Source organism: Rhinopithecus roxellana, chromosome 20 (assembly GCF_007565055.1).
Source record: "Rhinopithecus roxellana isolate Shanxi Qingling chromosome 20, ASM756505v1, whole genome shotgun sequence".
Lineage (NCBI taxonomy): Eukaryota > Metazoa > Chordata > Mammalia > Primates > Cercopithecidae > Rhinopithecus > Rhinopithecus roxellana.
Genome location: NC_044568.1, coordinates 24,632,803 through 24,650,129, shown reverse-complemented (window position 1 = coordinate 24,650,129; position 17,327 = coordinate 24,632,803). Strand labels below are relative to the sequence as shown.

General features: G+C 40.8%; 1 protein-coding gene across 1 annotated transcript in view; it reads right to left on the bottom strand.

The window, feature by feature from the left end:
- Nucleotides 1-17,327, bottom strand: part of LRRC36 (leucine rich repeat containing 36) — a 61,639-nt gene that overhangs the window by 23,090 nt on the left and 21,222 nt on the right. Inside the window, exon 5 of the mRNA XM_010355112.2 lies at nt 14,578-14,666. Within this exon, the coding sequence (XP_010353414.2) occupies nt 14,578-14,666 (89 nt within the window). The remainder of the gene's footprint in view (nt 1-14,577; nt 14,667-17,327) is intronic.

Here is a 17,327-nt window from a genome sequence, read left to right as displayed (position 1 = left end):
TTTTTTTTTGTTTGTTTGTTTGTTTTTTTTTGAGAAGGAGTCTCACTCTGTCACCCAGGCTGGAGTGCAGTGGCCAGATCTCAGCTCACTGCAAACTCCGCCTCCCGGGTTTACGCCATTCTCCTGCCTCAGCCTCCCGAGTAGCTGGGACTACAGGCGCCCGCCACCTCGCCCGGCTAGTTTTTTTTATTTTTTTTAGTAGAGACGGGGTTTCACCGTGTTAGCCAGGATGGTCTCGATCTCCTGACCTCGTGATCCGCCCGCCTCGGCCTCCCAAAGTGCTGGGATTACAGGCTTGAGCCACCGCGCCCGGCCTGTTTTTTTGTTTTTTTTTTTATTTTTACATTAAAAAAAGTTTTAGGCCGGGCGCGGTGGCTCAAGCCTGTAATCCCAGCACTTTGGGAGGCCGAGGCGGGCGGATCACGAGGTCAGGAGATCGAGACCATCCTGGCTAACACGGTGAAACCCCGTCTCTACTAAAAATACAAAAAACTAGCTGGGCGCGGTGGCGGGCGCCTGTAGTCCCAGCTACTCGGAGGCTGAGGCGGGAGAATGGCGGGAACCCGGGAGGCGGAGCTTGCAGTGAGCCGAGATTGCGCCACTGCACTCCAGCCTGGGCGACAGAGCGAGACTCCGTCTCAAAAAAAAAAAAAAAAAAAAAAAAAGTTTTAATAGAAACAGGGTATCCCTATGTTGCCCAAGGTGATTTAGAACTCCTGGGCTCAAGCAATCTGCCAGCCTTGGCGTCCTAAAGTGTTGGGATTACATGCATGAGCCACCAGGCCTGGTAAGATTTGTTTTCTAGTGACAGAAAAATAATTTTTAAAAAGCAAAGGAACTAGCATTCCATTTTCATTAAAAAATACTGTTAGGGCCAGGCACGGTGGCTCACACCTATAATTCCAGCACTTTGGGAGGCCGAGGTGGGTGGATCACCTGAGGTCAGGCGTTTGAGACCAGCATGGCCAACATGGTGAAATCCCGTCTCTACTAAAAATACAAAAATTAGCCAGGCGTGGATGCCTATAATCCCAGCTACTTGAGAGGCTGAGGCAGGAGAATCACTTGAACCCAGGAGGCGGAGGTTGCTGTGAGCCGAGATCGTGCCATTGCACTCCAGCCTGGGCAACAGAGCAAGACTCCATCTCCAAAAGAAAAGAGAAAATCCCATTAGTATTTTGCAGTTCACCTTTCAAATTTTCGTGTTAGTTCAATACATATATTCACAAAAAAGTGACAAATAAATTTTAACTTTTTTCCTGTTTTATAATTCTATTTTTTTTACCAATATTTTTACTGTGATTAGAAAAATTATTTTAAAAATAAAAAAATAACAAAAACTATAGCCTAGTTCTGGTCACTTTGGAAACTGTTATCAAGAAGAGCCTGTCAGCAATTCTATTACAGGCCAGGCACAGTGGCTCATGCCTGTCATCCCAACACTTTGGGAGGCCCAGGTGGGTAGATCACTTGAGCCCAGCAGTTCAACACCAGCCTAGGCAACATAGTGAGACCCCCATCTCTATTGAAAATACAAAAATGAGCCAGGCGTGGTGGCACAAGTCCCAGCTACTTGGGAGGCTGAGGTGGGAGGAACCCTGAGTTTGGGAAGTCAAGACTGCAATGAACTGAGATTGTGCCACTGCACTCCAGCCTGAGTGACAGGAGTGAGACAAGAATGACAAGAAAGAGAGAACGATTCTATTAGGCTGTCATATTTGTACAAAGGTTTTTCCACTCTTGATCAATACATTTATTAATTGTAGAATTCTGGGATTTGGGGTCTTCTAGGGGGACTTGAATTAAAACAAAAGTTTTGCTTTTGTTTAAGGAATTTTTTCCAGCAGGATTATGTAAGAAGATAGTATCAAGAACTTGGGCCTTTGTCAAACAATGCACTCTTATGCTCACTTTCATCTACTGGTTCTGGCAACAGAAAGCCACTATAAGCCAGTGCAACTGAGAGTAGACAGTGAATAAAGCCAGCCTCTTGAGAACCAGCCCTTCTATCCATTTGGGGCTCTAAGATGCTTTCTATTTCTGAATTGCTTTCTGGGACTGAAATGTCCTACTTAAACACAAGATGCTCTTCCAACCACTGGACTCGACAGAACTACTTTTCTGCAAGTGACGTGAGCTATCAACCTTTTTGTCCTCTGGTTCCCACTGCAATAGTACTACAGAAGAAACAAGGTGAAGCAGAAACTGCTAGTTGTAACACAGTTTTTGTGCAAATGAGAATGGTAAGTAGGCTGTGACTTTGGGTTCAGGCTTCCTCTTACCCTTATCCTGCGGAACAAGACTTCGCAGGTGTTCAAGACTCTGCTCCATCCTGCTTTTCCTTCTGCAGCACATATGCTCTTTTCCAGATTCACAGGTTCCTTTTCTTTCAACCTATGTATTGGTTCAAATCCCCTACCGCCTGAACTTCTTGCTGAGTGCTCTCATAGTTCTCCTGGGTTTTAGCTATCACTTCAATCTGAGTGACTAAATCTAAATCTCTTAACCCTGGTCTCTTTTCTGATGTCTAGACCTAAATTTCCTGAACAGCCCCCAATTAGTGCCTGCACACAACTAAAAAGTCAATATTTTCTTTCTTTTTTTTTTTTTTCCCCTTGAGACAGAGTCTTACTCTGTTGCCCAGGCTCTGAAGTGCAATGGCACAATCTTGGCTCACTCCGCCTCCTGGGCTCAAGCGATTCTCCCACCTTAGCCTCCTAAGTAGCTGGGACCACAGGCATGCACCACCATGCCCAGCTAATTTTTTTGTATTTTTAGTAGAGATGGGGTTTCACCATGTTGGTGAGGCTGGTCTCAAACTCCTGACCTCAAATGATCCGCCCACCTTGGCCTCCCAAATTGTTGGGATTACAGGAGTGAGCCACCACACCCAGCCAAAAATCAATATTTTCTAACCAAACTCATTATCTTCATTTCCAGGCCCACTTCTGCTGCTGGTGCCTCCTCCAATCTTGTTATCGGCATTACTATCACCCAATCACTTAAGATACAAACTTGTTATTTGACTCTTACTCATCTGAAATCTCAATTACCAAGTTCTATAGAATCACTCTATAACTGTGTGAGAAGCTTTATTTTAATTGAGATATAATTCATATATCATACAATTCATCCTTTTACAGTATACAATTCAGTGTTTTTTAGTATATTCACAAAGTTGTACAACTATCACCACTATCTAATTCTAGAATATTTCATCACCCCCAAAGAAACCCCATATCTGTCATTCCCAATTTTTCTCTCCCTTCCATCCTCTGGCATCCAACAATACACTTTCTGTCTCTATGCAATGGCCTATTCTGCAAATTTTATATAAATGGAATCATACAATATATGGTCTTTCTGTCTGGCTTCTTTCACTTAGCCTGATGTTTTCAAAATACATGTTATAGCATGTGTTAGTACTTCATTCCTTTTTAATGCCTGAAAATGGATATATCACATTTTGTTTATTCATTCTCCAGTCAATGGCTATTATGAATAATGCTGCTTTCATTCCTGTACAAGTTTTTGTATGAACATAGGTTTCCATTTCTCTTAGGTATATACCTAGGAGTGGAACTGCTGGATCAAATGTAACTCTATGTTTAACTTTTTGAGGAACTGCCAGACTGTTTTCCAAAACAGCTGCACAATTTTACTTTCCTACCAGCAATGTATGACGACTCCAATTTCTGTACATCCTTGACATTGCTTTTTTTTATAGCAACTTTTTAAATTGCCAAAACTATTTTATTTTTTATACATATTACTTCATCACTGGATATTAAGCCCAGTATTCAATAGTTATCTTTTCTGCTCCTCCCCTTCCTCCCACGCTCCCAGTCATTGCTTATTAGATGTCCTTTTGATTCTAGTCGGCCTAGTGGATGTGAAGTGGTATCTCCTTATAGTTTTGCTTCGCATTTCCCAGATGAATAGTGATGTTGAGCATCTTTCATGTGTTTTTGGCCAGCTACTTATCTTCTTTGGAGAAATGTCTATTCAAATTCTCTGCCCACATTTTTTTTTTAATTGGGTTGTTTTTGTCTTTTGTTATTGAGTTGTAAGGGTTCTTGTAGAATGAGTTGAGTACATTAGCTCATGCCTGTAATCTCAGCACTTTAAGAGGCCGAGGTGGGAGGGCCGCTTCAGGCCAAGAGTTCAAGACCAGCCTGGGCAACATAGCAAGGCCTTATCTCCACAAAAAATACAATAGTTTGGTGCTAAAAAAAAAAAAAAAAAAAAAAAAAAAATTAGTGGTGCCATGCCTGTAGTCCCCACTACTCAGGAGGCAGGAATATCACTTAAGCCCAGGAGTTTGAGGTTGAATTGAGCTATGATTGTGCCACTGTACTGCAGCCTGGGCATGCCACTACCCTCTGGTTTTTAAAAATATAGAATGAATATTAATTAGATCCTACTCAGATATATAGTCTGCAAACATTTTATCCTATTCTGTGGGTTGTCTTTCCACTTTGATAGTGTCCTTTAAAACATAAAAGATTTTAATTTTTATGAAGTCCTTTGGTTGTTTTTTGTGTCATATCCAAGATATAGGATCACTCTTGAAAAAACAAAACTGATGCCTTACTCTGCCACTATTATGACTAAGTATGTCATATACAACAATCAAGAAAATGAAGCAATTTGTATTCTGAGATCATTTTTTTCTTGTCTTATTTTATTTTTTATTTTTTTTTTCTTGTCTCAGTTTATTTTATTTTTTTTCTTCAGACACAAAATATATCCAGCCCTTAATTCCAAAAACAAATGTAATTATGACATGTTGTCCAGCCCAGGTTTGAACATCCATATAATCAATGCAATAGGGCAATTTGTTTGAAAATTGTTTTCTATTTGTAATAATAGAGAAATGGCTTTATCATACAGATACAGGGGCAAATAATAGCTACTTCTACTATCAGTAATCCCAGCTGGATGAGGCTCCATTTCACATGTTTGTACAAAGACCCTGCAATCAATGGGAGGCTGAGATCTGGCCAGATCCCCTTCAAGGAAGGACTTGCTGCCCAGCAGCTGGAGGGCACTTCAGCCGTTTGCTCTTCATTCAGAGTCTGTCTTAGCTATCAAGAACCATCTCCTGATGCTATTCTCTTCCAACGACAGTTCACTCCCTGTGACAAAGCTTAGGCAGGTCCAGACATTTCAGCCTAGTAAGGGACATTCTGAAGGTAAGTTCTTACTCTAGAGCTCTCTCTCTGCTTAACCCTCTTTCCTCCCCTTCCTCTCAGTGTTACTCTCAAATAAATATATTGTACCCCAGATTCCACTGAGATAAAAATATAAGAGCAGAAATAACTTGGCTTTCACTAGTCTCCAAAACCATTTCTTTTAAATTGCTAATCACCAATAAAAACAACACAATCCCTGACATTTAAAATATTAATATGTAATAACTATTGCAGATATGATAATTATTAAAGGTAATTGGTGAGGTGGTTTTTTTCCTATCATGAACAGACTGTGTGTAATCTTAGTCACCTTGTATTTTTCCCCCCTTTAAATAATAGTTGTGTCTTATATTCATAAATTCCATTTTTCTGAAGTTTGAACTACATAGCAAAACACTGCAGGTAAAAATACTTCATGTTTTGTATCCAGGCTTTCTTTTTGTATCCTCCAGGACTTAATCAACCTGTGCTTCCTCATCTGCATTTATTTTACCATTGGCCTCCTAGGACAGGTCCTCATTACCTCCCACTAACTAAATCTAGCTTGAGTTACCTCTCAAAATCACACATTTAAGCATGCCTGGCCTCTAAGAGATCCTTAATTATTACCTATTTTCAAGAGAAGAAAATGAACATAATTAGTAAAGAAGGCCTTTGCAACTTGGCTTTATCTCCAGCTACGAGCTGAGTCAATTTCCTGATCTGTTTCACCTGTCTGCTGCTGCTTTCCCCTCTACATTGCTGCTGCTTTTCTCTCTACCTTTTCCCCTCAACTATGCCCACTGAACTCTATTTGAATGCCCAACTAAAGTGTTGTTTTGTGCAGCCTTTTCCCAGGCCTGCAATGAGTACTAACTGCAACCGCCTCTCCTCCATCCCTCTGTATCTCTGCCACAGTGAAACTCTTGTCTCACAGCAAAGCCTGACTTGTGACCTAATTAGCTGTAATAAATCTCTCCAAAATGGGAGTATGTGAAGATGTGACACTATTTTAATCATGTCCTTGTCTGCCTACCCCCAACACAGGATTTGCCCAGTAGATACTCATTTCTTTGCTGAACTGCTCTCATTTCCACTGACAGAGATTGCTAATTGCCTCTCCCCCATATTCATTATTCCTCCCTTAGAACTCTTCCCATGACAGCCCTAGATTGTCAACATCTGGATTTCTATAAGAGAGAGAAATGAACTTCTATCTTGTTCAAGTGACTATTTTGAGAAGTCCCTGCTATTCCAAGCTGATTTTTATTCAGCCAAAACTCCATCATGGCTAAACCAAGAGATGACATGGATCAACATGTTGAAATGGGATGGTTTTCAATGCTAGACACAGGAATGAGCCACTGAGGGTGGCTGTGGTGGATTTTTCCTTGTTATTTTAGAATAAGATATTAGATCAGTATATCTTCGGTAGGACTCTATTTAAAGGCAAAGAGAACTGGCAAAAAGAGTGAGTTAGGTCGTTTTCAACTAGTACCTACAGGATAAACGTAGATTGTTCTTAGTAAGGCATTCACTGTTCTCCAGAACTTGACCTTCTACCCAACATAAACCTTCCACCCAAACCACACTGACACATGGCTTTCTTCATGACCTACCATGCTCCTTACCACTTCCAGACAGTAATTCACACCAACCCCACCAATCAAAATGTGCTGCTCCTCTTTTGAGGCCATTCCATTGCTGTCTAGCCTGTAAGGTCTGATGGATTTGTTTCCATATCTGCCATAAAACCTTTCTCCACTGCCCCCAGCACACACTGGGCTTCTGTAGCATGTCACTAGCCACATCAGTGTTTCTCAAGCTCAATGTTCTAATAAACTCTGAGAACAGGAGTCCAGTTTGAGAAACTATAAGAAACTAAACTCAGTATATAAAAAGTTATCTTAAAAAGATTATATTGGAACAATTTGGCAGTTTCTTACAAAGCTCAACATACTGTTACATGATCCAGCAATCATGTTCTTTGGTAATTACTCAAATGAGTTGAAAACTTATGCCCACACAAAAACCTGCACAAGGTTGTTTATAACAGCTCTAGTCATAATTGCCAAAACTTGGAAGCAACCAAGATGTCTTTCAGTGGGTGAGTGGATAAATAAACTGTGGTACATCCAGACAATAAAATATTATTCAGCACTAAGAAGAAATGAGCTGTCAAGCCATGAAAAGGCATGGGGGAAACTTAAGTGTATATTGCTAAGTGAAAGAAGCCAATCTGAAAGGCTACATACTGAATGATTCCAACTATATGACATTCTGGAAAAGGTAATACTATGGAGACGGTAAAAAGATCAGTGGTTGCCAGGAATTAGAGAGGATGAAGGAATGAATAGGTAAGCACAGAGAATTCTTAGGGCAGTAAAGCTATTTTTGTATGATAGTACAAAAATAGTACAATGGTACAATAGTAGAATGGTAGATACATGTTGTCATACATTCATCAAGCCCATAGAATGTACAACACTAAGGACGAAACCTAATGTAAACTATGAACTTTGGGTTATAATGATGTGACAGTGCAGGTTTATCCGATTGTAACAAATGTACCACTCTGGGGCAGGATATTCATAGTGGGGGAGGCTGTGCGTGTGTGCAGGTAGGGTTTATGGGAACTCTACTGCCTGCTCAATTTTGCTGTGAATCTAAAACTGTTCTAAAAAATAAAGTATGTTTTAAAAATCAGATTATTGGCCAGGTGCAGTGGCTCACATCTGTAATCCCAGCACTTTGGGAGGCCCAGGTGGGTGGATCACTTGGGGCTAAGGGTTCCAGACCACCCTGGCCAACATGGTAAAACCCTATCTCTACTAAAAACACAAAAATTAGCCAGGCGTGGTGGTGCATGCCTGTAATCCCAGGTACTGGGGAGGCTGAGGCATGAGAATCATTTGAATCCAGGAGGTGAAGGTTGCAATAAGCCAAGATGGCACCACTGCACTCCAGCCTGAGCAACTTAGTGAGACTCTGTCTCAAAAACAAAAAAAGTTTCACTAAAATGGATGGGCTTTGGTCTGGGTCATAAAGAAGGGTAGGATTTGAGTAAAGCATTACAAGCAGAGGGACAGCATTAGTTTAGGGACAGAGGAGGGAGAAAAGAAGGACTATTTGGGGAGGAAGGAGTGGTTTGATTGAGTATTGGACATTGTAGTTGACAAACAGGAGATAAGATTTCAGTTTAGGTTGAAGAGCTTAGGGGAGTCTTATATGCCAAGTAAAGGAGTTTAGACTTAATTTAGTAGGGGAGTAGGAGCCAGAGAAGTTTTTGAGCAGGTAAGCATAATGAATTATCACAGCTGTGTTTTAAGAGAATTAATCTGGCAGCAAAGTACAAAATGAATTGAAGGAGTAAGAGACTGTGAGGCAGTATCATGTAATGGTTAAGAGCACTTTGATGACAGATGGACCAGAGTTTGCCTCCTAGCTCTGCCGCTTACTGTATAACTGGGGCAAGTTATTTCACCTCTTTGGGTCTCAGTTTCCTCACCTGTAGAACCATCTTCAAGGTTGTTGTGAAGATTAACTGAGATAATTAACCATGCCTGGTAAAAAAGACTATCAAGAAATGGAAAGGGGCTGGATGTGCTGTAATCCCAGCACTTTGGGAGGCCGAGGAAGGCAGGTCACTTGAGGCCAGGAGTTCGAGACCAGTCCGATCAACATGGTGAAACCCCGTCTCCACTAAAAATGCAAAAATTAGCTGGGCACAGTGGCACGCGCCTGTAATCCCAGCTATTCCAAAAGCTGAGGCGTGAGAATTGCTTGAACTTGGTAGGCAAAGGTTGCAGTGAGCTGAGATCCTGCCACTGCACTCCAGCCTGGGTGACAGAGTAAGACCCTGTCTCAAAACAAACAACCAACCAAAAAACCAAACAAAAAAAGAAATGAAAAGGAAGGCTCGTCAATTGCGGATCATACTGTAGGGCATGAACATTCAGCTCAGAGGAGCAGCAGCGGCAAACCCCAACATGATTCTGGGACAGGGTAATGGGAAAGTTGTGGTGATACTGATGAAACCCTAGGAGCTGTTTAAGGCTGGGGGAGAGGGGCTCATTTGTTTGTTTGTTTTGGGGGTTATTTTGGACATGTTTAGCTTGATAGGCTGTTAGACAGTGGTGATTCCAAGTGTATATTACAAGTTAGTCAACAGAAATACGGGCCTGGTGCAGAGAGAGACCAGTGCAGGTTGTCAAAGCTAGACCAATATATTTAAGACATGAGGAAAGAATATAAAATAAATATAAATAAATAAAACAGGCTGGGCACAGTGGCTCACGCCAATTATCCTAACACTTTGGGAGGCTAAGGGCGGCAAATTGCTCAAGCTCAGGAGTTCAAGACCAGCCTGGGCAACACAGCAAAACGGCAAAACCCCCTCTCTACAAACAAATACAAAACTTAGTTGTGCATAGTAGCACACACCTGTAGTCCCAGCTACTCAGGAGGCTGAAGTGGAAGGATGGCTTGAGCCCAGGAGGCAGAGGTTGCAGTGAGCTGAGATTGTACCACTGCACCCCAGCCTGGGCAACAGAATGAGACCCTTCCTCAATAAACAAACAAACAAACAAACAAACAAACAAATAAATGAAACATTTATTTACGTACAAATAAGGCTGTAAAATAGATGAGATCAATAGAGTCAAAGAGAAAAAACAGGAGAGCCCAAAGATGTAGCCTAGGTACGCCTATTTCGGGGATATGGGAAGAGAGAGAGGAATCTTTCAAAGACTCAACGATTATGTGGTTAGGAGACTAAGAGGAGGATCCAAGACAGTGGAGGTTCACTGCCATTCGAAATGATTGGTGGAAAAACACCATTGTGAACAACTGAGCTAGGGAGAGATGTTCTCCAGAAAGTTTTCTCCTAGCCTGTGGCATGGCCATTAACGTGGCATAACCACTTTGATCATATTGGATTACCAACAGTGCTTACTGGCAACACTCCCCAGGGAATCCAGCACAAACACAATTTTCGGTGGAAAACAAAGCTCCTTAACGTTTTGAAGTAGCAAAATAAATTTGATATTAAAAAAAAAATCCAGGCAACAGCTGGAGCTTCTAAGAACTTTTAGAAATGGGCCCTCTAGCAAAGCAGTTTGTTCTGAGAAGAGAAAGTGCACTTTCAGACTTTTTAATTGTGTTAATGAAGTAATATGGCATAAACGAAGTCTAATTCAGCTCACACAAAAAAGAGGTTGTCAAATTATGCTTCAATGTGCTTTTCTCTGTCTAGAAATGGATATTTAAATGCCTGTACCTAGAAAAAAAGACTAGGCTGTATACCAAAAGTAGTATACCAAGGAAGGCTGTATACCAAAGCATTAACTAGGACCAAACTGTTGTTTTTCATGATTTTCAGTCTTTTCCAAAATTATTGCAACAAAATTGTATCAATTTAAAAATATTAAAAATGCTATTAGGTCTAACATTTAAGTCTCTAATCCATCTTGAATTAATCTTCATATAAGGAGTAAGGAAAGGATCCAGTTTCAGCTTTCTACTTATGGCTAGCCAATTTTCCCAGCACCATTTATTAAATAGGGAATCCTTTCCCCATTTCTTGTTTCTCTCAGGTTTGTCAAAGATCAGATGGCTGTAGATGTGTGGTATTATCTGAGGACTCTGTTCTGTTCCATTGGTCTATATCTCTGTTTTGGTACCAGTACCATGCTGTTTTGGTTACTGTAGCCTTGTAGTACAGTTTGAAGTCAGGTAGCGTGACACCTCCAGCTTTGTCCTTTTGACTTAGGATTGTCTTGGCAATGCGGGCTCTTTTTTGGTTCCATATGAACTTTAAAGCAGTTTTTTCCAATTCTGTGAAGAAACTCATTGGTAGCTTGATGGGGATGGCATTGAATCTATAAATAACCTTGGGCAGTATGGCCATTTTCACGATATTGATTCTTCCTATCCATGAGCATGGTATGTTCTTCCATTTGTTTGTGTCCTCTTTTATTTCACTGAGCAGTGGTTTGTAGTTCTCCTTGAAGAGGTCCTTTACATCCCTTGTAAGCTGGATTCCTAGGTATTTGATTCTCTTTTTTTTTTTTTTTTTTGAGGCGGAGTCTCGCTCTGTCGCCCGGACTGGAGTGCAGTGGCCGGATCTCAGCTCACTGCAAGCTCCGCCTCTCGGGTTTACGCCATTCTCCTGCCTCAGCCTCCCGAGTAGCTGGGACTACAGGCGCCCGCCACCTCGCCCGGCTAGTTTTTGTATTTTTAGTAGAGACGGGGTTTCACCGTGTTAGCCAGGATGGTCTCGATCTCCTGACCTCGTGATCCGCCCGTCTCGGCCTCCCAAAGTGCTGGGATTACAGCTTGAGCCACCGCGCCCGGCCGGTATTTGATTCTCTTTGAAGCAATTGTGAATGGAAGTTCATTCATGATTTGGCTCTCTGTTTGTCTGTTACTGGTGTATAAGAATGCTTGTGATTTGTGCACATTAATTTTGTATCCTGAGACTTTGCTGAAGTTGCTTATCAGCTTAAGGAGATTTTGGGCTGAGACAGTGGGGTTTTCTAAATATACAATCATGTCATCTGCAAACAGGGACAATTTGACTTCTTCTTTTCCTAACTGAATACCCTTTATTTCTTTCTCTTGCCTGATTGCCCTAGCCAGAACTTCCAACACTATGTTGAATAGGAGTGGTGAGAGAGGGCATCCCTGTCTTGTGCCAGTTTTCAAAGGGAATTTTTGCTAATACTATAAAAACCCTAGAAGAAAATCTAGGCACTAGATAGTACCATTCAGGAAATAGGCATGGGCAAGGACTTCATGTCTAAAACACCAAAAGCAACGGCAGCAAAAGCCAAAATTGACAAATGGGATCTAATTAAACTAAAGAGCTTCTGCACAGCAAAAGAAACTACCATCAGAGTGAACAGGCAACCTACAGAATGGGAGAAAATTTTTGCAATCTACTCATCTGACAAAGGGCTAATATCCAGAATCTACAAAGAACTCAAACAAATATACAAGAAAAAAACAAACAACCCCATCAAAAAGTGGGCAAAGGATATGAACAGACATTTCTCAAAAGAAGACATTCATACAGCCAACAGACACATGAAAAAATGCTCATCATCACTCGCCATCAGAGAAATGCAAATCAAAACCACAATGAGATACCATCTCACACCAGTTAGAACGGCAATCATTAAAAAGTCAGGAAACAACAGGTGTTGGAGAGGATGTGGAGAAATAGGAACACTTTTACACTGTTGGTAGGATTGTAAACTAGTTCAACCATTATGGAAAACAGTATGGCAATTCCTCAAGGATCTAGAACTGGATTTACCATATGACCCAGCCATCCCACTACTGGGTATATACCCAAAGGATTATAAATTATTCTACTACAAAGACACATGCACACGTATGTTTATTGCGGCACTATTCACAATAGCAAAGACTTGGAATCAACCCAAATGTCCATCTGTGACAGACTGGATTAAGAAAATGTGGCACATATACACCATGGAATACTATGCAGCCATAAAAAAGGATGAGTTTGTGTCCTTTGTAGGGACATGGATGCAGCTGGAAACCATCATTCTTAGCAAACTGTCACAAGAACTGAAAACCAAACACCGCATGTTCTCACTCATAGGTGGGAATTGAACAATGAGATCACTTGGACTCGGGAAGGGGAACATCACACACTGGGGCCTATCATGGGGAGGGGGGAGGGGGGAGGGATTGCATTGGGAGTTATACATGATATAAATAATGAATTGATGGGTGCTGACGAGTTGATGGGTGCAGCACACCAACATGGCACAAGTATACATATGTAACAAACCTGCATGTTATGCACATGTACCCTAGAACTTAAAGTATAATAAAAAAATATATATTAAAAATGCTATTTAAAATGAAATAAAGTAATCCATACTCCCAATATTTATATGTACTGGGACATCCAAGAAATGAACATTAAAATCACACCTCATTATGTCTTTTTGTTTTTTGAGACAGTCTCACTCTGTTGCCCAGGCTAGAGTGTAGTGGCGCAGTCTGGGCTCACTGCAACCCCGCTTCCCGGGTTCAAGCAATTCTCATGCCTCAGTCACTTAAGTAGCTGGAATTGCAAGCATGTGCCACCACACCTGACTAATTTTTGTATTTTTAGTAGAGATGGGGTTTTGCCATGTTGGCCAGGCAGGTGTTGAATTCCTGGCCTCAGGTGATCTGCCCATCTCAGCCTCCCAAAGTGCTGGGATTACAGGTGTGAGCCACTGTGCTTGGCCTGTGTCTTATTTTACCACAAAATACTGTAAAAATGATTTGTCAATAAATGATAAGAAATCAAGAAAATAAAATACATGTTATAAACTGAAAACCCTTAATGTCTGAACTACAGTGTAGAGTCAATCTACTAAAGTTATTGCTTGGCTTTTAGGAATTGATTTTTAGAGTTTGTATATAATTCACTAGATCCTTCCAAGGGAAGAGGCACTGAGACCGAAGAACATTTTTTCAAGTAAAAGGTCACTTGATTTATTTGACAGTGCGAAGCTAATCCACAAGGATTCACTGGATGCAACTTCTCTGGTGGAAAGCTTTCTCCCAGCCTGTGGCATGACCATTAATGTGACATAACCACTTTATTTCTTTTTTCTTTTTATTTTTTTTTAAGACGGAGTTTCACTTTTGTTGCCCAGGCTGGAGTGCAATGGCATGATCTCGGCTCACTGCAACCTCCGCCTCCCAGGTTCAAGCGATTCTCCTGCCTCAGTCTCTCGAGTAGTGGGATTACAGGCATGCGCCACCATGCCCGGCTAATTTTGTATTTTTAATAGAGACAGGGTTTCTCAATGTTGGTCAGGTTGGTCTTGAACTCGCGACCTCAGGTGATCTGTCTGCCTCGGCCTCCCAAAGTGCTGGGATTACAGGCATGAGTCACCGTGCCCAGCTTGGCATAACCACTTTAACCATATTGGCTTATCAACTGTATTTCCAGGAATATAGTAAACATTCCCCAGGAATATATCCCAAACACAAGAGATTCTGCAGCTGCAAAGGTTCTTGGTTGGGCAGCCCAGGAAGCCCAGGGTGTGAGCTGGATGTATGCATATGAGTCGCCAGTCTCTAATGAAATCAATCACTGATGTAATTTTCTGGGTATACTAATGATATAAAGTGATATAAATGAAATTGAACTCTCCAAGTACAGCTTGTGCTTTGATGGGCTCTGGGTTAGGCCTGCTCTGTAAGGTCCTTCTGACAGTGACAGGATGGAAGAAAAACACAGTCAGTAAACCTGTGCTTGCTTCAAATCTGTTCTTCCTCAATTATGTGTCTTCATCTTACCCAATATTGGCTATGGCAGCTGAGATAACTGATGATTTAATCATTTTATAATCACAGGGAGAAAACTTACCCATTTCAATCCTGTTGTCAACATTAGCACTGACTTTTGATGCAGAGCTCTCACCTGTTACACAGTTTTTCATTGTCTTCTCCCTAGAGCTGCCACATAGAATAATTTATTTACAACTCAAAAAAAACAAAAAAACAAAACAACAACAACAACAACAACAAAAGAAGGCTTCTGAGATCACCAGTAAATGCTATTTAGAAAACAGTTTATGGTGATCGGATTTTTCTTAAATGCTCTAGAACATATTAATTTAATTATGTTTCAGCTGGGCGCAGTGGCTCACCCCTGTAATCCCAGCACTTTGGGAGGCCGAGTCAGGTGGATCACCTGAGGTCAGGAGTTCAAGACCAGCCTGGCCAACATGGTGAAACCCCGTCTCTACTAAAAATACAAAAATTGGCCAGGCGTGATGGCAGGTGCCTGTAGTCCCAGCTACTCAGAAGGCTGAGGCAAGAGAATCGTTTGAACCCAGGAGGCAGAGGTTGCAGTGAGCCGAGATCGTGCTACTGTACTCCAGTTTGGGTGACACAGCGAGACTCTGTCTCCAAAAAAATAAAAGTTTCACAAATGTTTCAGTTAAAGCCATACTTTATAAGAAAAAGTAATATTTATACTGGGAAATATGAGAGAAGGACACTATAGTTCAGCCTGTAAAGTGTGAAAGCCAGAAGATTTAGAACTTAGATACTCTGTTTTCTTGACACATACTTAGATCTGAATTATTGAGGGAGTAGGATAGTTTCTTTCGAATTAAAACACTCATAGTTAGGACACAGAAAGGAAGATTCTGCTGCCAAGAATTATAGAGGAGACAACTATAGCCATTAGTTAGAAAAGCAGACAAGAAAGGCAGGTAGGTACCTTGGGTAGTACAGTAAGTACACAAAGCCTAGGCTGTATGTATCAGATGCTTTATAATCACCATTTCATGTAATCATAAAAGGCCCCCTACTGGTTATTATCTCCATTTTATAGGTGGGGTAACTGGGACTCAGAAAGGCTTAAAAAAAAAAAAAACAAACTTCACCCAAGGTTAGAGAATTTATAAGATATTAACGTTAATACAGGGTACTTGAGTAACATTTTGCCTCCAGTTTTGCAATCATTATATGGTAACTAAACAGATAAATGATGGAATTAATTTATCTGTTTATTAGAAAGTTTATTCAGTTACACATTAATTAATCTCTGTATTTTTGTAGTGAATGGTACCCAATGCATTTAAAATAGAAATTAATCCATAAAATATATATACAATGTTTTAGAAGCATTCAATTTCTGTCTAAAGAAGAGTGACTATTCTATGCAAAGAAACCTCAATAAATCTGATTTTAAAAAATCGAAAATTGGCCGGGCACGGTAGCTCAAGCCTGTAATCACAGCACTTTGGGAGGCCGAGACGGGCGGATCACGAGGTCAGGAGATCGAGACCATCCTGGCTAACACGGTGAAACCCCATCTCTACTAAAAAATACAAAAAACTAGCTGGGCGAGGTGGTGGGCGCCTGTAGTCCCAGCTACTCGGGAGGCTGAGGCAGGAGAATGGTGCAAACCCAGGAGGTGGAGCTTGCAGTGACCTGAGATCCGGCCACTGCACTCCAGCCTGGGCGTCACAGTGAGACTCCGTCTCAAAAAAAAAAAAAAAAAAAAAAAAAAAATAGGAAACTAAGAAAAAATAGGAAACCAAGAATGTTCACTGAAGTCTGCATTATAAAACATACAATGGATCAGAGCAGAGAGAGGCAAAGTCACTGGGAAAGGGAAGGATCTCAAGCCAATGGGCATTGACTTCATTCATTCATCATTCAATACATTATTTCTTAGCATCGTCTGTATTCCAGACACGGTTCTAGCAACTAGGGATACTGTAATAAGCAAGACCAACAAGATTCTTGTTCTCATGGAGTTTACGTTCTAGTAGTAAAGGTAAAAGCAATAAACAAACAAAAGACTTATTCTGGAGAATAATATAAGAATAATGTTGTGGGGACATGTTCATGATATCCTGTTAAATTAAAAATGGTGAGCTAGGCAGTGGTGTGCACCTGTAATCCCAGCTACACAGGAGGCTGAGGCAGCACAATCACTTGCACCCGGGAGGTGGAGGTTGTAGTGAGCCAAGATCGCACCGCTGCACTCCAGCCTGGTTGACAGAGCAAGACTCCGTCTCAAAAAGAAAAAAAACAAAAACAAAAAAAAGGATATTTACCAGCATATAATGAAGGTTTCTTTCTGAATGGTAGTATTATGAATTACTTACTTTATCCCTTGTGTTTTTTCTCTGTACTTTCCAAATTCTCAATAATAAGCATGTATTACCTTTGTCATCAGAAAAAAATACTGATACATCTATATGTGTCTATAGTACAAAGGATATCTGGAAGGATGTATACCAAACATTACTAATAGTTAACTCTCAGTTGTAGGATATGAAGTGACTTTGACTTTTTTCAGTGTACTTTTCTGTATTACTAAAATTGTAATGGACTACTATCTATCTTTTAAAAATAATAAAGCTACTTTTTAAAAAGCATAGGTTTGGGGGTAGAAGATAATGGTACCTTCTTTTGATAGGATTTTAGTAACAAGATATGGACAAAGCTACCATTCAGAAATTTTAGAGCCTCAAGGTTTATTCACTTTTTGTTTTGAAGAGATATGCTTCTCTTCCCTTCCTTTAACAAATTTATCTCTAACAATCTTGCCCATGGTAATGTAATCCTAATTCAATAGGAAAAGATCAAGAACTG